Here is a 24,865-nt window from a genome sequence, read left to right on the forward strand (position 1 = left end):
ATTTCTTGACATTTTGGCACAAGCGTCGACTTGGACTCAAGGATGAACTGAGTAGGTTTTGGTGCTCGACACAGACAGAAATGTTGCTCTACAGATACGTTTTCATTTGACACAAATGCAACTTAACTTATTAGTCTAGCAGGAGAAAATAAATATACCAGTATTGCATTCTTTTGTGTCTAGTTGAGAACCTTTCATGTTGCCAAGGTCAACTAATGGCCCACAGCTCTTTTCATTTGGGTCAGCCATCTTGCGTTGATGTCCGCACAAGTTGCAATAAGCTTCAACTTCATTACTCTGGAAAATGACGGGTTTTTTGGGGGCTTAAAACTAGTAAATTACTTTAACCAACTCTAAAATGTTCTTACTAACAGCTCTGTGAAGGCTGTTGCTTGACAAAACCAACAAAAATTGTCACCCAACTTTGCAATTCTCTTCCGATCCAAAGAGCATTTTGGCGTCTTTAAGCTCTTTGTTTTGGTTTTGCGTTCCTGACATGGTGGAGCGTGTAGCAGCTAAAGAGTAAGATACTATTCTCGGGAGTTGGTGGAGACCAAAATGGAGCTGAAAGAGTGTGAACATTAGACTACAAATCAACAAGTGGAGAATTTAGCAGCTTAAGAGCCAAATATTTTTTCTCAGGAGTTGGTGGAGACCGAAACAGATAATTAACAGATCTTAAATAATTCAGGTGGACACAAACACAGCTCTGTATAAATGCTAATGTTGCTCCACGTCTGCTACATGTGCATATAGCTAGTTGTTTGCCAAAAGGTATTTGTTAGCATGAGTGGCCAAAAAAATCCAACGCAGCTGTTTAACCATAAATCTAAACTGTACAGCATATTGACATTTATATGCTACTAGCTATTGTAAGCTAGCTGGGGGCTATAAGACTTAGGCAGCCTGCCAAGAGGCCTAAAAGCCTATCAATGAGGATCTGTTCATGAGCAGTCTAATACCTCATTAGCTCATGAGGCATGCTGCTGCTAAGTGAGCGGTGGCATCCTCAGGGTTTTAAAGTGAGCACCCTCCTTCCTCAGTGTTTCCCACGACACCTCCAGAGGGTTCAGCAGTGAATAGATGCTGTCTGCTCACCTTGGAGCCCAGGTGGGGTCTTGGAGACGTCCTTTATGGCTTGGCGGATGGCCTTGCCTTGGAGAATGCTGCTGCTGATGTGGCTGTGAAGCCTCTGCAGCCTTCTTCAACTGGTCAGACCTTCGCTTTCCAGCCTCGTTGTTGGCCTCTTCTGCTGCACCTTCCCAGGGCACTGTGAGCTCAACGATGTAGACCAGTCGAAGTGAGGCCGACCACAGCACGAGGTCTGGTGTGAGGCTGGTTGGTGCAATCTCAGCTGGGAAACAGAGCCTCTGGCCTGAACCATTTTCTACTGATGAAATAAAGGAAGCTGATCTGATGGGGATGATGGAGTTGACTTCCCAAAGCTTTAGAGAAAAGCAAATACAGAGCAGAAGATATCTGATGCTGATTATGGATCAGTAACATACAGCACTGATGAGCTGGTGTTTACTCTGATCAGCTGTAACCCCCTCGCTCCAACCCCGGCACTGCTAAATTATATTTTCACCACATCCCATTTCCATTACTGTAAAATCGGCGGTGTAATAAATCCAATGGATAATTGGGAAGTGATTTAGTTCGTGTGGGCTGACAGAATGAGGTAACAGATATAATGGATGCAGGCGTGGGCAGACAGGGGCGTGGTGCATGATGAAGGGGTTGGTGGTTTCCTGGAGGTGATGGAGGGCATGTTAGAGGGGGTGTACTGAGATGAATACAACCCCCGAGGGGATTTGCAGAACTGGAGATTCTTATGCAAGAAAAAAAGACATTTGCATACAGAGGATCTTTATCATAGGAGGATATTCATGCTCATTTTGTAGCATCAGCCTTTAATGCAATGTTTTCCCAATCTGACACCAAATGGACAAATCCACTTGAATGTTGGGGGGAGGTAACGATCAGTACCAGGGAATCTGGCGTCCAGTATGTGTCGCCTGTTGACAGTTTTGGGACAAGGTGAACCCTAATCACATCGACTGTTTAACCTCAAGTGAGTCACAACCAGCAGGTCAATATTTCATGTCTCAGCGTTATTGACAGCCAAGGTTGGAGTTGTTTTGGTTTGCGAGTAATCTGACCATCAGTGTGTACATACATATGTTCATATTGTTCCGTTTTTATAGTTGAAATCAGACTTTCTTTTTTACACATTTTTGTGGCCCTGCTGCTGTCAGTATTTTGTATTGATTAGCCGACTAGATGTCACAACCTCATCGTGTCAAACCTACAAAGCTCTGATTGGATCAGAGACGAAAAAGCATGCCCAACTTTTCTCTTCTTTGAACTACGATTTTAAAACGGCAGATGTATAAAAACATGGAGTTTTATGAGGCCAGCAGGTGCGTGAACAACTGATCCAAAAACAGCAGAACTCAGCTGGAATGAATATGCTGCTAAACAGATGCCCCTTTCCAGCTGTGGCTAACCTTAGGGCAACACAAACCACAGTGCAGTCAGATGATTCTAGGACGAGCGCTCACAGTCTTTGGGATCCCACAGGGAGCCTCGCTAGGACCCCAGGAGACCATGGGACCGTCAGCCTCAGGGTGCAGCGCGATGAGGGGGTGAGACAGGCAGTCACGGAGGAAATTACTTATCGACTCAGCGGCTCTTTTCACACTGGTGCTGCTGAGTTATTGAATCAGTGCTGGGTCACTTACAAGAGGAGAGGGGCAAACCAGGGGGGCAACTAACCCAACATTCACCTTCATCTATTTACTTTAAGACGTGATGGAAAGCAGAAGTTCTTTATGAAGCCTTTATGCCTCTGTTACAGAGCTTTTATACATCCACGGTGCAAAACTCCCTCACAAACATATTCCTAAGTAAGAAACTAGCTAGCATGTAGCGGCTAAGCAAACAGAATAAAAGCGTAGAGACCAGGTGGCAGCGCCGTCTCTCTCCTCTGCTCTCTCTGCAACAGACACTAATGTAACTTGAGGATCTTTTTTGAGACGTGAAAGGGACTTTACAAAACGTCTCGTCTATGTCACTCGACCACCGCTCTCTCTCTCGCACGCGAGGCAGATTAATGTGTGTTTTGTTTTTTCAAAGCTTCTTTTGGTAGATTGTTTTGTCTTAAACTCGTGTTTTAAATTTTGACAACCTTAGCATCATGTCTGTTAAATGTGAACAGGAAACTTTTTGCTAGCACATTAGCGTTTATTTAAGCTACATTAAATGTTGTATTTTCAGCTTGATCTGTCCATTTCTTTGTGTCCTAGTGGCCCAAAATACAAAATAATGCAGCTTTACAAACATAAATCTTAGCCGTAATGTGTCTGTATATTTTCATTCATACTACTGCTTGCTAATGGCTAAAAGTTAGCAACACTAAAATGTGAGGTTGCCATAATAACCTTTATAAGCAATAATGAGGCAAATGTTTGTTTTCAGCTTGTTCTGCTGCCCCAAAGTGGCATCGATCAAGCTAAGCCTTACATCCTAGCTGGCAGGGTTTGACATGAGGTTTGCCATAGTGCTAAGCTAAGCCAAGGATGTGAGGAGGTATCGTTAACGTCCCCATTCGTTAAAGCCAAAAGTTCATTCACACTTTGTCTCCCATGAGCCCCGTACAAACGATTTTTCAATCATGTGTTTTTATGAAACCCTCTGAGCACCCCCTCGATCTGTTCATTGGTCATTCACCAGCCAAGCAGGCCTGCCAGCGCCGTGCCAACCGAGAGGCGCATGACACCCAACAGCCCAATGCAGATATTAATAGACAGAATGCTTTTAAAACATGACTCTGGTTCTTTAGTATTTCTGATGAATCGCTCATATTTATGAATCGTCTCAGTCATCACCAATCAATACCAAAGACATTGATACTCTATTGGAACAGATCAACACGTTAGATTTACAACAAGAGGTTTGTTTGAGCTGCACTCACACAGACACACAGCTATTTATATCTTCATACCCGGGACTGGCTCTGCTCCACAGCTGCATAACATGGCACAACATCACACCCAACTTTTATAGCTAGCGTTGATATTTCAGCCCGTCTCTCCACATGTGAGTCAGTGAGATATGGACCTGGAGGAGGAGGAGGAGGAGGTAGTCCCTGTCTTTGTTTTTGGGTTGATGTTGTGTTTTTGGACGTTGTTCCTCACCTGTCCTTCTTTCTCCAGAATGGTCTCAACGCTCTGCACCTGGCAGCCAAAGAGGGCCACATGGACCTGGTCCAGGAGCTGCTGGATAGAGGTGCGGCGGTGGATTCAGCCACAAAGGTACACTGTCTCTCCGAGAAGTAACTGGGAACTCTTTCTTGTGTGTTCCTAAACATTTTATTTGATTGAGTGTCGTCATACTTCTTAAGTGCGGAAAACAACTCCAACATAAATGCGATTTGTTTACTATCTCTTACTAACAGAATCTACAGGCCGAGTTGGCAACTACTTTAGCTGGCATGCTAACCACTAACGCTTGAGTCAGCCAGGAACATGCTAAAGCTAATCTGTCTCAATGACTGTGGATTTTATTTCCTAAATAGACCTCAGATATCCTCCCAAAGGATTATGCGATAATAACAAAGCAAAAAAGTTTTCAAGCATGAGGTGTAACAGGAGATTTAATGTGTGGAAATAAAGTGACGTTATTAATAAATAAAGTTTGTGGCTGACATGAGTCATTGAGCAAAACGAACTGTAACAGATGATGTAGAAATAGCGTTGAGATGAGGGTGGAGCAGGACAGGAGTAGTAAACATGGAGGCCTGGTGCTGCAGCCATGCTGATCATTCCACCTCCTGCAATCAGAGACTCATTAGTGATCGGGTTACCGGCGTTGTGACTCCTGTTGGTGTTACTACATGCTGCACACCAGTTGCTAAACAGCAGAGTTGTGATCCAACCGCCCGGGTTATTATTTCCTGGCTTTGATGAATACAGATTAAAGGGTCCAGAGCTTTTCAGAAAGCATAAAGTAATTCACTTATTTAAAGTTACACATGTGTGAGAACTTAAGAACAAATCTAGGTTCTTATAATAAATTGCTTCTTCTCATTTTCCATCCATGCAGAAAGGAAACACGGCTCTTCACATAGCCTCTCTAGCTGGCCAGGCTGAAGTCGTGAAGACCCTGGTCAAACGAGGAGCCGACATCAACGCGCAGTCTCAGGTGAGCGTCTGCACTCGGCTGAAGAAGATGTTTAATGCTGACAGCACGTTAAAGAGCCAGGTGTTAAGTTAAGTACAGCAGATTGATTCACACCCTCTTTGCGTGTGTGCTGCAGAATGGATTCACTCCTCTGTACATGGCGGCTCAGGAGAATCACCTGGACGTGGTGCGATACCTGCTTGAGAACGGAGGAAACCAGAGCACTGCTACGGAGGTAGGATCACCCTCCCCTTGCATCATAAATACAGTGTTCTGTATCTCTGGGTTATGTAAGGGATAATGCATGAAGAGGTGTCCATTATAAGGACTCTTATGGAAGCATTATTTCCTGATAATGGACGCCTAGTTGGGCACTACCCCGCTTATACCATGGTGACTTACCAAAGACAAATAACAAGACCTTTAATTTACGTTTCAAAGCAGCCATAAATCAGTTGATTTAATCGTTTCAGACTTTGCAATGCAGGTATATAAATATTTGCTGCTTCTATTAGAGAGAGGGGACAGCGGATAGTGTTGGAAACATGGTCGGGGACAGTGGGGGACGACACGCGGCAAAGGGCCGAGGGTGGGAGTCGAACCCCGGGCCGCATCATCCATGACTATAGCCTCTGCACATGGGACACCGATTTAGCCGCTGAGCTAAACCAGCTCCCCATAAAGATAGTTTGAACTGAACTACTTTGTAACTGTTCATTGTCAGGAATTAATGGACTCCCTGCAGCCAATCAGAACGGAGTATGCCCCCAGACCATGGTAGAAAAATATACACAAAAAAAGTGTATATAATGCTGATTGAATGAAAGTATTTGGTCATAAATAAAGTCGGGTGTGTAATATCCAAAGTGCTTACAATCCGTAGGGGGTCATGAATGTTTGCACCACATTTCAATCCATCCGGGGGAGTGTGACACTTTCCATTCTGCATGACAAATGTCAACATGCTAGTGGCGCTAGCAGACATGCTATGGGACCTCCAAAGTCATTAGGACACGACATTTGGGTCATATAGTGTTTACGGCATTCCATTTACTATGATAGCTGTTTAGATTTGACATTGGGATACCATTAAGAGCTTGCCTAGGCACTGAATGGGCTCCATATTTCAGCCCAAGGGAAACCCATCAGGGCCTCACCTGGACTTTTCTGTTGGGCAATCCTCACTTTCCTTCTTCTCTACCAGGACGGCTTCACCCCTCTGGCCATCGCCCTCCAGCAGGGCCACAACCAGGTGGTGTCCGTCCTGCTGGAGAACGACACTAAAGGAAAGGTCCGGCTTCCCGCTCTGCACATCGCCGCCCGCAAGGACGACACCAAGTCGGCCGCCCTGCTGCTTCAGAACGACCACAACGCTGATGTCCAGTCGAAGGTACGGACGTCGTGTTGTTGAAGCATGCGTGGAACAAGCTAACGTGGTGCTACGTGTTTGTGCAAATGTGTACTTTGTAGGATGTGTTAATGTTTGAGGCACAGTTTGCTGAAGGTAAAGCGTTGGGATGAGTCTCCCTTTTGAAATGCTAATGGTTGTAGCTTTTACTAACACTGGGGTTACCCTGTAAGAGTCATTGGAGGGGGACACCTTGTTTACATCTGTTGAAGCTGATCCTGAAAGTCAACAATCTGATCTCATTACGTCCTGCCGTCTTAATCACAGGGTCTCATTTTCCTGCTCATTATGCAAAGTGGGGGTGTAGGTGGAGAGCTGGCGTCGAACAATAACATGCAACAGTCCCATTGTGTGGACCTGTTGTGTGTGGGCTGAGCTGCAGTTGTAGTAATGACTCTACAGCCCGCGCTGATGACGTTCGTTCTCTCAGCGATGAGGTGTCTACCCACGGTGATGATCTCTAAAGTCGTCACATTCCTGCCTACCTGGGCGTTCGGTGTTTCTGTACACAGATTAAATGCAGTGGGGAACATACCTACCTGTGGTTAATGTAGTTTAACAACAGGTGGATATGTTTCCATGTAAGGTGAAGCTGAACATTGTTGCTCTGTGCTGCAACAAGCTTTTAAAATGAAGCAAGCTGCAATTTAGCGACAAAGCAATACTGACTCTGCAAAGAGACCACAGCTTCTGTCCCTAAACCAAAAGTTGAAAGAACAACGAGGTTTCTTTTGGCGGGTTCTGTTAGCTTTAGCCTTGCTCACAGCTGCTAACTAGCAAGCTAATTAGCAAGTTCAGAAGATCTGTAAGACGTGGTATTGTTGCATCAAAAAATGTGCTTTATTTTTGCTGTTAGATGCACGATACTGGACAGTGATGCGTAACAAAGCTGCTGCCGTCACAGATCATGTCGAAGATCGAGGCTTTGTTATGCGATGTGGCTTATAAGTGAGAGTATTCCTGTAAACACAGCGGCACCTCGTCCCGGTGCTGGTTAGCGCAGTGGCTACATAACCTCGCAGCCCTAATTGCTGTGCACACAACCAACAGCCCTTCCAGCATTCCATTCCAGCAGCTATACTTGAACCTGGACATGTATCTGTTTATCTGGGCAGTTTCTGCTGACTGCTGTAACTTGGAAAATATTTTCTTGACTCCAGCCGCCTACTTTCCTGCAGCCCACACGCAGGAGAGACTCAATTCCCATAACAAACCTGGCAGACTACTTCATATGCATACATTACCCACAAAGCCGCCTATTCTTATCCAGAACAGGGCTGCAACGATCGACTCGTCATCGATTAATGAAGCGATTAATCAGATAGTGATTTGCACGATGACTTAATGTCTTACAAGACGACTTGAGGTTCTTTTAAGATAACTAACAATAAAGACAATAAATATGAGTCTTTAATAAACTTCATCGACGTGTTCCCGTTCTAAACAAGCTCCTCGTCACAGATCCTGCAGGCGATCCTTTTCTCTGCAGCGTTGAGGCTGAAATGCTCCCAGACTTTACGAGCTTCAGGACGCGATGGTGTCGCATCGGCCGCCGACATTTAGCTGTTTAGTTTACCCGTCGCTTCCTGGTCGCTGTTTTGCATGAACACCTCTCAGCAGAGATAGTAAGGATGTGAGATGGCTCACCCCTCAAAGAAAAACATGCATGATGATGTAACCAACTAATTATCCACAATTAAATTCCTGGGCAGCTAATTTCGTCATCGATTAATCGTCGACTAATCACTGCACCCTTATCCAGTGCTGATCACAACAGGTGTAAACAAGGTCAATCCCCGAGATATTGATGTGTGTGACAGAAGAGCGCTAACCTGTCGTGATGTACTTCTCTCATGACCTTGTAAAGCTGTGTACAGTGTGTGTCGTGTCTCCATCTGTGTCGATGCATCTCTCTCTTCCTCCGTCTCATTCAGTGTCTCTGTGCCTGCCACGTCACTCCTGGTCCTGCCACTAACCTGGTCTCTCCCTCTGTTTTCTTCCTCTCTTTAAATGCTTCTTCTCACACTCTTGCCTTCATCATAACCCTCCTCCTCCTCCTCCTCCTCCTACCTCGCTGCACCGGTGTCTAAGTGTAGCACTGTCCACTGCATGGAGTGTGCCACTGTCTGCAGGTTGTATGGTGGTGATACTTAAGGCTGCATGCAACCAATGTGGGGTGGATGTTGTATTTAAGATTGACCATCTGAAAGGGATGGGAGGGGTGTAACTGTCAACCTTGTATTGGTGGGAATTCAATTAACACACTTATATTTATGTATGCTCCTCTGATATCAGATAAATCCTTTAAATGGTAATCGAGATATTTTTAATCTGGGCCTTTTCTTCACATATTTTGGGTCTAAATGACTAATAGGTACATTACTTTGGGATTGATCCAGTAGACTCTCCAGGCAGCAGCTGCAAAGTAGGTTGTAATGTCTGCTTGGGGGTAAATGCGCCCGATCAAAGTGCGTCCACTAAAAGTGCCTGTTGTTTTTCTAAGTGTCCTAAGATCCGACAGAGACAGACCTTTGTGTTAAAGAGGAAGATGCTTTTATAAACGAGAAACAGCAGCTACATGGCCCTTTTAAAAGGCACCAGACTCCATAGAAAAAAACAGTAATTTTAGCTTGCAGAACATGAGCTGCTCGTCTTTTGCTGCTTTGATTGGTTAGCGATCGAGGTAGCTTCAGACGAGCGACTCCCGTGTTCTGCACGTTAAAATGACTGTTTTTGTCAATGGAGTCTGGTGGCTTTAAAGAAAGCGATGTAACGTCTGTTTCTGGTTTGAAAAAAGCATCTTCCTATTTAAAGGGCCACTTCAAGTGTCATCCTCAGTCCTGTCATGCTATCATGGGGAGCTAATGCCATTATGCTAGGAAAAAATGCAATTTGGCTCTGTGCCTTTGGAGGACATTATCCGCTTCTCCGACGGGCCCTGGAAAACCTCCAGACTACGTAAAGCGTGTCATCTGGTGGAGGCCAGGGAGCTCGCTGAACTACACTTCCTCAATCTAGGACGCCGCCTCTGATGTCATGTCTCGTTCACAATCGTCAGGTTTGAAATGTAGACCGCAGGTCTGAAGTTTTTTCAGATGATCCAGCGGTAGAAACGGTAGTATTTCACTCCAGCGTCTCTCGCTGGGCCGTTCCTTTCAGAGGGAGGGGCGCAATGCATGCTGGGTGTTGTAGGAATGTAGAATGGGCGAAACCTCGAGCTGTTTGTACAACTTTCTCCACAGCTATGGCGCCAATTTAAAATATTATTGCTTCTATCGATTACAGAGAACACCAGTTTTGACTGACAGTGCCACCAGACTCCATTGACAAAAACAGTGATTTTAACTCGCAGAACATGCTGCTCGTCTTTTGCTGCTTTGATTGGTTAAAGATCGAGGCAGCTATAGACCAGCAGCTCCCATGTTCTGCAAAGTAAAATGACTGTTTTGTCAATGGAGTCTGGTGGCTTTGAATTGGGCTTTGTATGTGGTGAAAAAAAAATATCTTACACACCATTAAAAAGCTTGGTAGACTAGAAAATTCTGTATTCTATGAGGCAAAATAATACTAAACAGTCCTGACAGTTGAAGAGCAGCAACTCCTGCGTCCAAAGAGGTTAAAATTACAGTTTTTGTCAATGAAGTCTGGTGGCTTAAAGAGAGCGATGTAACAGCTGATTCTGGTTTTAAAATCCTCTGTAACAAAAAGGTCTATCTCTGTAGGGATCCTTTCTGTGATGTTGTCAGACACTTAGAAGAACAATCTGAGCCTGTCAGTGGAAACAACAAGAACAGACACCATCGTAACTTCTGCATGTTAATGAGACGTTAAAGGGACTTCACAAAACATCTTCATGTGTCGTTCTGTGAACGAGAACAGTCCGCTGTGTCCTGTCTTTATACGGGTGTGACGGAGGGCGGAGCAGACACACAGTTGACTTCAGCCTATAAACCCTGTCCCTTCCTACGGGGTCGTACGGAGGTGTAGGCGTGTCAGTTTGTTGTTTAACCGCTGTGACACAATCAGAACATTCACTTCCTGTCTCACTCGACCACAGCTGCTCTCTCTCTTTCCTCGCTGCAGCTTTGGGTTGAAAATCAGTTTTAAAGCTTTGTTACCTTTCGGTGCTATCGGACGTAGAAATAACATCAATAGAGATTACGTTGCAGCCATTACAGCCTGTTTCACAGCTGGAGTGAATCTCCCGGAGCAACCCCAAACCTCTCTGCACCTGTCAATCATCTTGACCCTCTCGTATTTTAAAAAGTGGCCCAGGTTTAAAAATACTGGAATTACGCTGTAAGTGACGTGGCTGGAGAGGAGACGATTTACTGCACTACGTCTTTATTCAGTACATTTAGACAAGGCAGCAATTATGTAACAGAACACAGGCTGTATGCGTTCATTAAGTATAAGGCCATATGTGGTTCAGCTGCTCTGATGCAGTCGTGCTGAATGTGAGTCATAAAGAAGGAAGCGGCTACAAACAGCAGCTCGTACAGTCCTCGTCAAACACGTGTACACATGGAGCACACATCGCCGCGACACACAGAGCACGATTAAAAACAACAATAGGTTTATAGGGACGTGACCCGCCCCAGCCACGTCACTTGCCAGTTTAAGATGTGACCTCTGACCTCTGAGCTGCTGTGCGTCTGCAAACAGCTCCGTAATGTGTGACACGAGCCCTAACTGACCTGCTGTTTCCCTCCCTCGTTCCTCCTGCTTCAGATGATGGTCAATAGGACTACTGAGGTATACATACGCTCCTCTAACTCTCCACAGGTTCATGTAACAGACCCATTTGTTCCTCTTCCACCGTTTATTTACCCACAGCATCCACTGCATGCTGTACACACACAATCATTCGGTCTGTTTCACACGTTCTGTTGGTTTAATAAGAAGTCAACATGCACTGCTGACGTGAATGGCCAAGCTCAAGCTGCGTGTCCTGCGCTCAGGCGCTGCACAGTCTGCTTCTCTTGTGTCTTCAGTTTATTCACACAAACGTCCGTCTGCATTTTCATTCTTTGTTTTCAGTTGTTGGTTTTGTCACCGGCTCAGAGAGTCCTCTTTGTTTTTGTTACATGTGACCGACAGATTTAAAATGTCTCTAAACAGCATCGTGATTAAGATGAACGCTTTACTGATTGATTTTTCCTCCTGCAAGGTTTTGATTTGATGCATAACAGCTGTTGTTGTTTACTGTCGACCTGTCTGTCTTGTCTGTTTGTGTCGTGTTGCATGTCTTTGCGAAATGCACCATGAAGTACTCGAGTTTAAAATACTGTTGGTGAAATGACTGCAAAGTAAAATATACTGCATACAGAACACTTCATCGTGTATGGACGTCCAGCGCTGCCAAAATAAAATGATTTAATCTGAATTTTTTCTTAATGAAATTTAAATGTGTTTTCCATCTGTGTGCTCATGGTGCTCTTTAATGGCCTCTTTACGGTGTTAGGCTGAAACAACCAGTGATTCTTTCTACTGAGGAAGTTTGTAAAAGGCTGAATCCCCTTTTTCTCTGTTTGTTGACGTTGTATTTAGTCGTAGCTCATCTATTTTTTTTCTTTCTTTGTTTCTTCTTTGTTTTTGGTCGTTGCTGCTTCGGTGTTAGGAAGCACAAAAGAAATAAAATACAGTTTATTTAACAAAACTGGAACTAAAGATTACGTTCACACCCTCGCCTGTGGCCATGAGCTTTGGGAAGTAACTGAAAGAATGAGCGGCCGATATAGTTTCCTCTGCAGGGTGTCTGGGCTCAGCCTGAAGCTGGAGATATATTTGTTTTTAACTACGCGTTCGCGTACGCATGACGGCTGACGCATGTTCCCTGCCTCTGTTTGGAGCGTCGGCTTTGCACGTCCTCAAAAATTTACTCTACGCGACGCAAGCTGCAGTCTGCACATGAGCAGTAGGGGCAGTGTAGAGGCAGATGGGGTGTGACAGCAGCTGGGATAACAATGGCAGAAAGTTCTGGAGACAAGCTGATAAACCAAGTCCATAAACATCTGTACGATGTGTCGCTGCCGCTGCACAGAGACAAACATGCCTGTCAAACAGCTGCAGACAGATAAGTTCTGTTTGAGAAGTCGACGTGGAAACCTGCAAAACTAAATGGGAACAAGTCCGGGAGCGTTACGTCCGTGCACGGAGGAACATGCTGGACAGACGCTGCAGACGGTGTGATCTCAGAATGAACATCACAGTAACCTCCTCGAGTGTCTGCATGTCTGTTGTTTACATCCCGCACATACAGTAGTTGCGTACGGCCTGAGCGCTCTGGTGCGCCCTCTAGAGGTATCCTCCAGTAACACGCGTCTGACAAGTATGTGAACAATTACGTTCATGACGCAGCTGGTTGTGTACGCGAACGCAAGGCTAAACAGAAGTTTATCTCCGGTCTTAGAGAGAGGGTAAGGAGCTCAGACATCCGGAGGGAGCTCGGAGTAGAGCCATTACTCCTAGTTGAGGTGGTCCGGGCATCTGATTCGGAAGCCTCCTGCGGAGGTTTTCTGGGCACGTCAACTGGGAGGAGACCCCGGGGTGGACACAGAGCTCACTGGAGGGATTATATCTCCCACCTGGCCTGGGAACGCCTCGGGATCCCCCAGGAGGAGCTGGAAAATGTTGCGTCAACTTTGAAACATATTTCTAAGTTAGGATTTCATGTTGTCTATCATTCTGAGAAAGGAAAAGTCAATTTCATGCAGAATAAATATGGGGATCATTTGCTTTGGAAATTAATTTGGTTTTTAATTTCAATATTTGCACTTAATCTGCAGTTTTTATCAGTTTTTTTTTCCGTGCCCACACAAATGGAAAATGATTTATTTTTATTCCGGCAGTCCTGGTCTTCCATACGTCAGTCTCCTGATCTAATTGCATGTTTTAAATTGCTACTATAGAGTATAAGTTTGACCTTTGACCTCTGGAAACAGTGATAATCAATGATTGCATATAAGAACATAAAGTATGACCTGCTTTTGCCGCAGAGCTGGCGTCTAACCGCATGTTGCATCCACGCTGACTTGATTTGCACCATTCTAAGCTTTGACTGTGTAAAGTTCTGAAACCATCACGTTAGTCTCTGTATTCTTCACACTTTTATAAACCAACTTTTTCACATTAAATCGGACCACTCTTACAGAATGGCAAGGTAAGGCAAGAATTTCACAACTCCTCCAACCTGCTCTGCTAATCTCTAACTTCTCTCATGTACTTCCTCATCTCTAACTCTGGTTCTTCTTCGATGTACAGTTAACATAGTGCACTTTGGTGTTGATCACAAACTCCTGTAATGTGCCACTTTATGATTTGGTTTTTGGTTTGGTGGGTAGCTGATAATGTCTGTCCGTGTCCATTCAGTCGTGATGACGATCTGTGTGTGCTGTACATCTATCTTTCTTTCTCTCTCTTCATTTCCAACTCTTGTTTTTAAAGCCGAGGAAAGCCCTCCTTTACTTTCTTTGACCTGCATGGAGGTGGCGTGTGTGAGCGTGACTTGGGGTCGTGTGTGTGGGTGCTACTTATTCTTAATTTTCCATTCTCTCTTTTCTTCTAATGAGTTCACCTGTGATGCTTAATGCGACTGCTGCATGCTGGGAACATCAAGAGCCACAATCAGGGTCCAGTGACGGGAAGTAAAGGCTAACGTCTGACCCCTCTCCTCCTCTCTGTGTGTCCGTCCGTCTCTCTGCTGTCTGTCTTCCAGAGCGGATTCACCCCCCTGCATATCGCTGCCCACTACGGCAACGTCAACGTGGCCACGCTCCTGCTGAACCGAGGGGCAGCGGTCGATTTCACGGCGAGGGTACGACGCATTAAAGACTTTACAAACTACAGTGTTTAAGAGAGCTCAGCATGTGGCAACTTACGATGACAGACGCCAAATGGTTCCTTAAAACGAGCACTAAAGGATGACTTAAAGCTCCTGTGAGGAGTTTTTATCTGGTTATAAAACAGAGTGAAATTAATTCTGACGCCTCTATATGAGCTACAAAAGCAAACCGGACCATCAGCGACAAGATTGATTATTTCTATATAGTTATTTTTAATGTCTGAACCTGCTGGTGGGGGGGGGGTAGGTGTCAGAGGAAGCGAGTAACTGCACGCTGCCTTTGTTTACGTTTTCCAGGGCAAACATTTTAAGTGAGTGATGCATTAACTTGTTGACTTGTTAAAACCACCACTTAATCATGAACAGGACAAAGTAAGCAGAGATTAGAGGTACGGCTTTGTCCACAGGGGGCGCCAAACTCAACACAAACCGAGAGTTCCTCACAGGAGCTTTAACACAGATAAAAAAGGGTACCTTCAAACTTCAGCTGCTTAGGGTACCTTTTAGGGATTCAGTACCGTCACTGGTGTAACGTCCTGCACACACGTTTTTGTTCGAGTGCACAAGCGAGGGAGATTTATTTCCCCCAACACCGCTGACCTACGTAGCAGCCACAGCAGTGTTTCCCACCGGCCGCCCAAGCCGACTAATTCTGTCATGTTTCTTATCCAACCAGGCTCTTCAATCATGATTGAATGATTACTGATAACATCCTCCCCTCGCGCTGTACCCCACCTCGCATCAGAGAAACACACACATACAGAGAGAGAGAGGACTTCTTGTACGTCCGTGTAAAAAAAAAAGGCGACTTTCTAAAACTTTCAGCTCAACAGATTATATTTGCAATATGCCCCTCCCCCTCCCAAAATACCTCCTTTTTTTAGATGTGTTCCCTTACATTGACAATAGAGTAAAACAAGCTTATTACCCACCCCTTGTACCTTCGAAAAGACTATAAATATTTTCCTCAAATTCATGCTAAATGGTACCTAAAACAGGCTTTAAGATGTTCCTTCGAATACATGCTAAAAGGTACCAAAGGGTTCCTTGAAATCATCGCTTAAAGAGTCTTTATAACGGATTGCTGTCATACTTTCACAGCCCTCTCTCTTTCGACCCGTGGCCCACCCTAACCCAACCATCACCAGGGCTGACTTCTTCAATGCACCAGCAGCCTGGGCTTTGAGTGCAATCTGCCAAACATTGATCTAAGTAAACGTTGCACTGGCAACACCTACATTACAGACTGAACCACAAATAGACTCGAGCAAACACAGAAAGCTGCCGCTGCAGTGCTGACACAGGTGCGCGGATAATACCATCAGTAATATCTGGATCGCATGAAGTAAACATGAAACATTACTTTCGTCCTTTTCTTTAATATCCGCCAGAAACGAACTCAGAGCTGCTATTTTTAGCCGTGTGAGCAGTGTGGGTAAAAATAGCTCTTTTCTCACCTTCTACACACACACATGCACACCTCACACATGCACACCTCACACATCGCTGAGTAACTGGAGCTCAGGATTATTTCTGCTCAGGCTCACAGGACGTTTAATCATTGCTTGTTTGGTACCAGAAAACGTTTAATAACCAGCACAAAAATCAGATATTTTGACATCATCCGTGTCCTTAAAGATAACTGTCATCCCTCCTGCAGAACGGGATCACTCCTCTACACGTGGCGTCCAAGCGAGGCAACACCAACATGGTGGGGCTGCTGCTGGACCGAGGATCGCAGATCGACGCGAAAACGCGGGTGAGTATCGCGAAACGTCATCCACAGGAGAGGAAGCACGAGCAGCTCGTTACGCTGATCTCCGTGAGTGATGACAGATGTGAATGTGAGCTTAAAGCTGTTGTTTTCAGCTCAGCGGGTCAGTGGATTAAATTCAGTATCGCTCTGTGTCACTCTTCCTGACCGCTGCTGGGTGTTATGTTCATGCCAGCAGCAGAGCCATGTTATTAGCCATGTTTGATGAGCCTGTGTTAGGCTCTGGACACACCTGCACGAGCCAGGCCTTCTGCATGTAAGGGATGACATCACTCATTGTTGTTTGCTCTGCAGGACGGACTGACTCCTCTTCACTGTGCGGCTCGGAGTGGACATGACACGTCTGTGGAGCTGCTGCTGGAGAGAGGAGCTCCTCTGCTGGCCAGGACCAAGGTGTGTCACCTGTCCAGTCATGTTGTTTTACAGTTAAAGGGACAGATGCATTTTAGTAACCGGCTAAAGTCGATGATTCAGAGCATAGATGCTAATATTAGCTTCAGTTTGTAGCTTTCAGCGTGTCCACCACCATCACTCTTTTCTATGTTTTAATGTCCTAGAGTTCTCGACATAAAGAAACCCAGTCCTGCTTTATGTTGGAAAATACACCTGATTGTTCCCTACTCAAAAGACAAGATTGACAGAAAATCCCCTCCGACCTTTTACCTCCATAAACTAAATGACCTGTCTGTCTCACTTCAGAACGGGCTGTCTCCTCTTCACATGGCGGCACAAGGCGACCACGTCGAATGTGTCAAACACCTCCTGCAGCACAAGGCCCCTGTCGACGATGTCACGCTGGACTACCTGACAGCGCTGCACGTGGCGGCTCACTGCGGCCACTACAGAGTCACCAAACTGCTGCTGGACAAGCGGGCCAACCCCAACGCCCGGGCGCTGGTACGACGCTCGGATATCTTTTAGCCAGTTATAAGATTCAAGTCAACGATAATTTAGTCACATATTTTGGGGTGTCTGACTACAGTAAACTGACCAAAGTGAGACCACTAGGGACACTTGAGAGTCACCAGACTCTACCTGCAAAAACAATATTTTTACCTCCCTGAGAATAATAGTTTCTTATCTACTGCTGTTTCGATTGGTTGGTTTGTTTGTGTTACTGTGTTTAACTCAGTCATTGTGTTGATGCCGAACAAACCATTTAAACCACAATAATGATAAACAAACTAACCGATCACGGGAGCAATACACCTGCAACTCCTGCGTTCTGCAGGGTAAAATCACTGTTTTTATCAATGGAGTCTGGTGGCTTTGAAGCGAGGAACGTAACGGCTGTTTCTAGAGGAGAGGGAGCATCTTCCTCTGTAACAACAAGGTCTATCTCTGTAGGGATCCTTCCTGTAAGGTTGTCACACACTTAGAATAACAATCTGAGCCTGTCAAGATCTTAGTGGACGTACTTTGATCGGGCACCCAGAATGAGAAGTGTGCTATGTTTCCTCAACAGAATGGCTTCACTCCGCTGCACATAGCCTGTAAGAAGAACCGGGTGAAAGTGATGGAGCTGCTGGTCAAATATGGAGCCTCCATACAGGCCATCACAGAGGTACGAAGCGTCACACAACTGAGTGAAACTGAAGTAGCCGCTGGTAATTTATGTCCAACATTTGATCCCTTTTCTTCTTCCTTTCCTGCGTCCAGTCCGGTTTGACTCCCATCCACGTAGCCGCCTTCATGGGTCACCTGAACATCGTCCTGCTGCTGCTGCAGAACGGAGCCTCGCCCGACGTCAGCAATATTGTGAGTGATGGAAAACTTGCCAATCAGAAAGACGCATGGTTAAATGAGACTGTAAAAAGTGCTAAAACTGAACCCATGTGTTGTGTGCACAGCGTGGAGAGACAGCGTTACACATGGCAGCCAGGGCGGGTCAGGTGGAGGTGGTGAGGTGTCTGCTGAGGAACGGAGCGATCGTGGACGCCAGAGCGCGGGTGAGACTGCAGTTATCTACAGCATCACAATCTGGAGTCCTTCAGTGTTGTGCCACCATGCACGATAAGTGTTCTTTAAATGATAACCGTTCGTCTGTCTCGCTCAGGAGGATCAGACTCCGCTCCACATTGCGTCCCGTCTGGGTAAAACCGAGATCGTGCAGCTGCTGCTGCAGCACATGGCTCATCCTGACGCCGCCACAACCAACGGCTACACCCCCCTCCACATCTCCGCCAGGGAGGGGCAGGTGGAGACGGCCTCGGTCCTGCTGGAGGCCGGAGCGTCACACTCTCTGGCCACTAAGGTGGGTTCAGGTGTTTTTAAAAGTGTGACTACTCACAGCAGTTAGCCGTCCGAGGAGCTTTACAAATGTAGGTTTATAGGATAGGTTCAACTTTGAGGGAAATATTTGATATAATAAAATCAATCCTGTCTGCATCAGTGAGTCTGTGGATGAGCTGGAGTCAGGGCATCGTTAGCCTAGCTTAGCATAAAGTGTAGAAGCAGGAGGTCACATCTCGACAGCTCGCTCCGTCCAAAGATCAAAGGTATTGTCTAATTTGTTTAATCTGTACACAAACATCTATCGGCACATTAGCTGTCTCTTCTGGCTGCTAGCTTTTATGCTAAGCTAGGCTATGTTTTTTTATTGCTTCAACTTTGAATGTGTTTCTTCAGCTTACAAATGTCTGGGCATCAAATTAGATTTAAAAACAAGCTAAGAAAAAAAAAAGGAATGTGTGACTATCAACCAAGCTAGCTAGCTAGCTTTAACTTAGCATAGCATAGCCGTGTAGCTGGCTGCCTCCCTGTGGTAGAACATTTTATTGAGAGTCAGTCAGCTTCCAGTCAACGCGGTGCATTTACTGCATTCTGGCACCAGACGTACAGATGAGAGATCGGGCTGTAAGTCCGACCGCACCACAAGTGAGGATCCCATGATGCCTTTCTCCTGAAGCCTCAGATAAAGAGGTTACAGTCGGACTGTACGTGCAGGTCTCTGTCAGTTTGACCCACTTTGTATGAATGATTGATGAGCCTGTAGAGCCGCTCTCCTGCTGAATTGTGCATGAAGACTGAACGCAGTCAAGTGATTTATCGTCATCATCATCATGGAGGAAGCAGCGCAGTCAAACCTTGGCTTTACATTCAGTGGAGGACAGATTCATGTATTCATGCAGCATAAAGGCTGAGACAAAGCAATGATTTGATGCGGTGTACTCGTCGGGGTTCAGTGGTTCTCCTCTCCCCCGCGCCTGATGTCTCTCTTCTGGGTCTCTCTCTGGGGACGGGGTGTGGCCGTCGCTACGAACACAAAATCAGATAAAGTTGTTGTCATGCACCGTCTCCGTCTCTGTCAGCCCAAGCATGTTAAAAACAGCCATCGTCTTTGATTTGATTGTTTTTTATTTGCCCAAGTACACCCTCCCCCTCCTCCGTCACTCTCCTCTTCATCCTCTCTTCCCTCTTCGTCCGATCACCTATTACATCAGACTTAATCCAGGTTTGACAAACAAAGGATTGCTCGCTCCGCGAGCAGGGCTGGGTCATAAACACACGTTGGTCATGTGGTTTCTGACACCTCCAGTGTGTGTCACAACGTAGCTAAAGGGCTCCCTCTGCTGGTTACAGGAGGACTCTGATATGTTTGGTTTCAGGTTACTGAGAGTTGCATCAGCATTTTATTTATCTTATGACATATTCAAATCGCTCTCTTTGGGCTGCATTCAGAAATCAATTCCTTCCTTTTTCCTAACTGTGTGAATAATACCGTCATACATGAGTGAAAGAGGATTATTAAACTTGTGCCCAGCTGTGCCCTCGCAGCCCCGCCTCCTCCCGTCCTCCAGTTGTTGTCACGGAGCCCTTTGTTGCTTCCATCTTCATATCAAACCACTTTTTATTTCAGCAGCCGTGCGTCCCTCGGCTGATCGACATTCACAGCGTCACAGATCTTTTGCCATTGCTGCCAGTACTTCAAAGTACTTTGATTTTGCTGCTGTCGTTCTTCTTCTTACTACCTTTTTTCGGTGGAATTTCTTCTTCTCCTTTTGTCTAATCTTTTTTAGGTTTTTTAGGTTTCTTTGTTAAAAATAAATCACCTTCCTCTGTAACAAAAAGGTCTATCTCTGTAGGGATCCTTTCTGTAATGATGTCACACACTTAGAAGAACAATCTGAGCCTGTTAGTGGAAACAGCAAGAACTTTTAGTTCTTCTGATCACATTGCAGCCCTTACAGCCTGTTTCACGGCTGCTGAATGAAGTAACCGACTTAAGCACAATTCTAAATCTCTCTTTCCCGCTGTTTCTGTCCACAGAAAGGTTTTACTCCCCTGCATGTGGCCTCAAAGTACGGAAGCCTGGATGTGGCCAAACTTCTGCTGCAGCGTCACGCTCCACCGGATTCTGCTGGGAAGGTATTCATCCACAAATACAAACTTCTTAACTTTAGAGAGGCTAAAGTTCTGTCTAGTTTTTGCTGAGATGTTTTTAAAGTTTTTAAATCTAAACTGTGTGTTGATATTTTTCTGTATTGAGGTTATGTTGACAACGAGAGCACCGGTAAGCCTAGTAAGAAGAATCGACCTCTTCCATTAGTTTTAGCTTTGATTTATTTCAGACAACATAAAACAGATAACACAAGCCTTTTTACATCTTTCTTTCTTTGACTATGTTCGTCTGTTCATCCTCATAAGGACCCACTCAGTGATGCTTCCAGCTTCTACTGTCTAATATAATTCTAACCTGCAGTTTGACCCCTGTAACACTTCCTGTTGACCTCATGTGTGTTGGCTCAGTGCTGCACTAACTGCTGTTTAATCCACATGCGCTCACCGTCCGTCCCTTACAGAACGGCCTCACCCCGCTCCATGTCGCAGCGCATTATGATAACCAGAAGGTGGCGCTCCTGCTTTTGGACAAAGGAGCGTCCCCCCACACAATGGCCAAGGTGAGAGTCCACAGTGACGAGCTTAAGACACTCTGGTGGAGATAAAGGGATGGCTTTGAACCTGATTCTCAAATGTAGCTCTAAACTTACAGAGCTCCTACTGTCCTGTAAGGTGGTTGTTTGATCTTGTGCGCACAAAATGTTAACTGATGGAAACAAATATTATCAGCAAACAAGATAATTATTCTTGGGAAACACTTTATCCCTCACATATCTTTCATAAGTTAAGATCTTTTAGCAACTAGCTTTATCTCGTGGGAACAAGTTAGTATCTTTTGGGACGCAAGTTTTGTTTTTAGGGAACTGTTTATTATCTCCTGGGAGCAGGTGAGTATCCTGTGGGAACTAATTATTTTCTTTTGTGAACTAGTTGTTGTGTTGTGGTTGGAACTTACAATCATGCGCGTACACAATGTGTTGATGGGACGTTAATATTTTATTGGAACAATGTATCATCTTTTGACAACACGTTTTTATCTTATCTAATCTATAAGTTGTTTTTTGGGAACACATTAGTATCTTTTTGGAGCAAATGATTACCTTTTGTGAACCTTGTTTTTGTCTGTATCTTATTGGAACAATATATTATCTTTTGGGAACAAGTTAACATCTTATAGGAACAAGTTATTATGTTTTGGGAACAAGTTATTATCTTGTAGTAACTAGTTTATCTTTCGGGAACAAGTTATCTTTTGGGAACAAGTTATTATATTTTGGGAACAAGTTAACATCTTACAGGAACAAGTTATCATCTTTTGGGAACAAGTTAACATCTTATAGGAACAAGTTATTATGTTTTGGGAACAAGTTATTATCTTGTAGTAACTAGTTTATCTTTCGGGAACAAGTTATCTTTTGGGAACAAGTTATTATATTTTGGGAACAAATTAACATCTTATAGGAACATGTTATTATATTTTGGGAACAAGTTAACATCTTACAGGAACAAGTTATCATCTTTTGGGAACAAGTTAACATCTTACAGGAACAAGTTAATATGTTTTGGGGAAAATTTCTATCTTGTGCACACAAGATGATTCTTTTGGGAAAAGGTTATTAACTGTGGGAACCAGTTAATATCTTGCAGAAACAATATTATTAACTTGTGGGAACAAGTTAATAATATTTTTGGAACCAGTTATTATCTTTTGGGAATGTATCCTGTGGGAACAAGTTATAACTAATTATTGTCTTGTGGGAACAAGTTAGTATCTTGTGCGTAGAAAATATTATGTTATTGGAACAAGTTAGTATCTCTTGGGAACAAATTATTATCTTATAGGAATCAGTTTGTATCTTGGGGCACAAAATATTATATAGTGGGAACAATGTTATGGGAACAAAGTTTATCTTTTGGGAACAAGTCATCATCTAATAGGAACAAGTTATAATCTAATACGAGCAAGTTATAATCTTTTGGGTACGAGTTTTTTGGAGTTAAAATTTTATCTTGTGCGCCCAAGATGATTATCTTTTGGAAAAGGGTTATTAACTTGTGGGAAGTTCCAGTTAGTATCTTGTGGGAACTTTACTCATGCAAGTCGTTATCTTGAGGGAACAAGTTATTATCCTAAAGGAGCAAGTTATAATCTTGTGCGAACACATACATATGTTGTAAATTTTGTTAAACTACTAGTTTAATCACATGTAGTTCACTACTCACTACTGTTTTTTTTGTCAAAGTACAGTCCAAGTTAAAGAAAGACCTTTTTACCCACCTCACACCCCTTTAACTGTAGTTTATTTTTTTGAAAGCTTAGTATCCTTGTGACCTTTAACACTTGGTTTCTGTAGTTTTTTTTTCTCACAAACATTACTTAAAAAGGAGGAATTGTCAACAACAAGCGGTCTCAGTGAACACTCAGCCTCTCTCTCTCCTGTCCCCATGAATCAGAACGGCTACACTCCTCTCCATATCGCCGCCAAGAAGAACCAGATGGAAATCGCCACAGTGCTGCTGCAGTACGGAGCCGAGACCAACATCCTGACCAAGCAGGGCGTCACTCCGCTCCACCTGGCCTCCCAGGAGGGCCACGCAGACATGGCCGCCCTGCTCATGAGCAAGGGAGCGCAGATCAACGTCGCCACTAAGGTACTGCCGAAACCTGTCTTTGATCTGAGTAATACAGCGATACTAGAATTAGAAATAGAACAATCTTATTAAGGAGAATTTTACCATGTAGTATGATCGAGTTTGAAAGTCTATATGCCATGCTTTTGTAATGATTAGAGCTTCAGTTTCAAAGTGTCAGAGTCAGATTAGCTACGTTAGCTCATCAGGAGAGGACAGAATGTGTGTATTCTGTTGTGATGCGAGTAACTGTTGTGTGTGTTCTTCCTGCAGAGCGGCCTGACTGCTCTCCATCTGGCTGCTCAGGAGGACAAAGTGGCCGTTGCTGAAATCCTCGCCAAGAACGAAGCCAACCTGGACCAGCAGACCAAAGTATGAGCTGTCAGCACGTTCCTTATATGCTGCATGTAGCCGAACACCTTCTGTTTCTAAGACAACACTCAAAGTCATTATGCTGCTATTATCATCTTCAATAACCCTCCTTCTCCGTCAGTGCAAGTGTTATTCCTGATCGAACACATTTCCTGTTGTTTTGCAGTTGGGATACACGCCGCTGATCGTAGCATGTCACTATGGAAACGCAAAGATGGTCAGCTTCCTGCTTCAGAATGGAGCCAGCGTCAACGCCAAGACAAAGGTACTGAATCTCTGTTTGTTTATGATCACTTTAATCTGATCAATACATACAGCATTATTTAACATGCACTATCTAATATTTACATTATTATTTTACACTATTATTTCTATTTTTAAGTCAAAATTTAAGCATGAAATTGCAGCGCATTGAAATAAATTTGCAGTTTTTATTTAATTTCTCATTATAAGATGTTTTTAATGTTATAACAAGACATGTTCATGTTGTTAAAAGAGCTTTTTCTTATGTTGTAATGTGAGATGTCATATTTAATAAACAAGGCCAAACATATCTGCTTGAAGGTCAGGGATCCACAAGAATAAAATCAAACTATGAATAATCAATGTGTTTCATTATCGATCTTCACTGTTACCTGCTGTAACATCTTCTCTCCAGAACGGATACACTCCGCTCCACCAGGCAGCCCAGCAGGGAAACACACACATCATCAACTTACTGCTGCAGAACGGTGCCAAGCCCAACGCTATCACTGTGGTACGTAACCACACACACACACACACACACACACAAACCGATACACAGACACACACCTCACTGAGCATGCTTTCTCCTGCAGAATGGTAACACCGCTCTGGGTATCGCTCGGAGGCTGGGCTACATCTCTGTGGTGGACACGCTGAGGGTCGTCACGGAGGAGATCATCACCACGACGACGGTGCGTCACACACACACACACACACCTGCACGTTTAAGTAACACAATTAAACTCCCTGAGTTACACTACATTTGTACTTTGGTGGAAAACAAAATACGTAACAAATAATTGCACTTAAAATACAAATCTGTTTCGGGTGTAAGTGAATTGTGCTCATAGTGAAAGTTAAGCTAGTGTGCTAGTTTAGCTAGTTAGCATAAAGCAAGGGTGTTAGCTTGAATTATCCTCTGTTTCCCCCCTCGATTGATGTCTGACATTTTAACCTTCAAGAAGGGGGGTTTGTTACAGGTGTTTTGTATATCTCTACATTGGTTTAACCTAATGAGCAGGACACTGAGTGTCTGCTGTGATCTAACGGGATCCGTTTCCTCTCG

General features: G+C 44.4%; 1 protein-coding gene across 5 annotated transcripts in view; it reads left to right on the top strand.

Moving 5' to 3' along the window:
• ank2b (ankyrin 2b, neuronal) overlaps positions 1-24,865 on the top strand; it is a 133,433-nt gene that overhangs the window by 70,357 nt on the left and 38,211 nt on the right. For 3 of the 5 annotated variants that reach the window (XM_069671815.1, XM_069671813.1, XM_069671816.1), the window contains exons 3-22: positions 4,218-4,316; positions 5,107-5,205; positions 5,321-5,419; positions 6,389-6,574; positions 11,324-11,347; positions 14,310-14,408; positions 16,096-16,194; positions 16,504-16,602; positions 16,909-17,106; positions 17,675-17,773; positions 17,869-17,967; positions 18,060-18,158; positions 18,266-18,463; positions 20,479-20,577; positions 21,012-21,110; positions 23,005-23,202; positions 23,455-23,553; positions 23,720-23,818; positions 24,212-24,310; positions 24,393-24,491. In XM_069671815.1, coding sequence (XP_069527916.1) covers positions 4,218-4,316; positions 5,107-5,205; positions 5,321-5,419; positions 6,389-6,574; positions 11,324-11,347; positions 14,310-14,408; positions 16,096-16,194; positions 16,504-16,602; positions 16,909-17,106; positions 17,675-17,773; positions 17,869-17,967; positions 18,060-18,158; positions 18,266-18,463; positions 20,479-20,577; positions 21,012-21,110; positions 23,005-23,202; positions 23,455-23,553; positions 23,720-23,818; positions 24,212-24,310; positions 24,393-24,491 — 2,289 coding nt within the window. The remainder of the gene's footprint in view (positions 1-4,217; positions 4,317-5,106; positions 5,206-5,320; positions 5,420-6,388; positions 6,575-11,323; positions 11,348-14,309; positions 14,409-16,095; positions 16,195-16,503; positions 16,603-16,908; positions 17,107-17,674; positions 17,774-17,868; positions 17,968-18,059; positions 18,159-18,265; positions 18,464-20,478; positions 20,578-21,011; positions 21,111-23,004; positions 23,203-23,454; positions 23,554-23,719; positions 23,819-24,211; positions 24,311-24,392; positions 24,492-24,865) is intronic. The other 2 variants (XM_069671814.1, XM_069671817.1) reach the window with 1 other exon arrangement.

The sequence above is a fragment of the Semicossyphus pulcher genome, unplaced genomic scaffold (genome assembly GCF_022749685.1).
Source record: "Semicossyphus pulcher isolate SPU_LCO1_2020_fin unplaced genomic scaffold, fSemPul1.0.p SCAF_21, whole genome shotgun sequence".
NCBI lineage: Eukaryota > Metazoa > Chordata > Actinopteri > Labriformes > Labridae > Semicossyphus > Semicossyphus pulcher.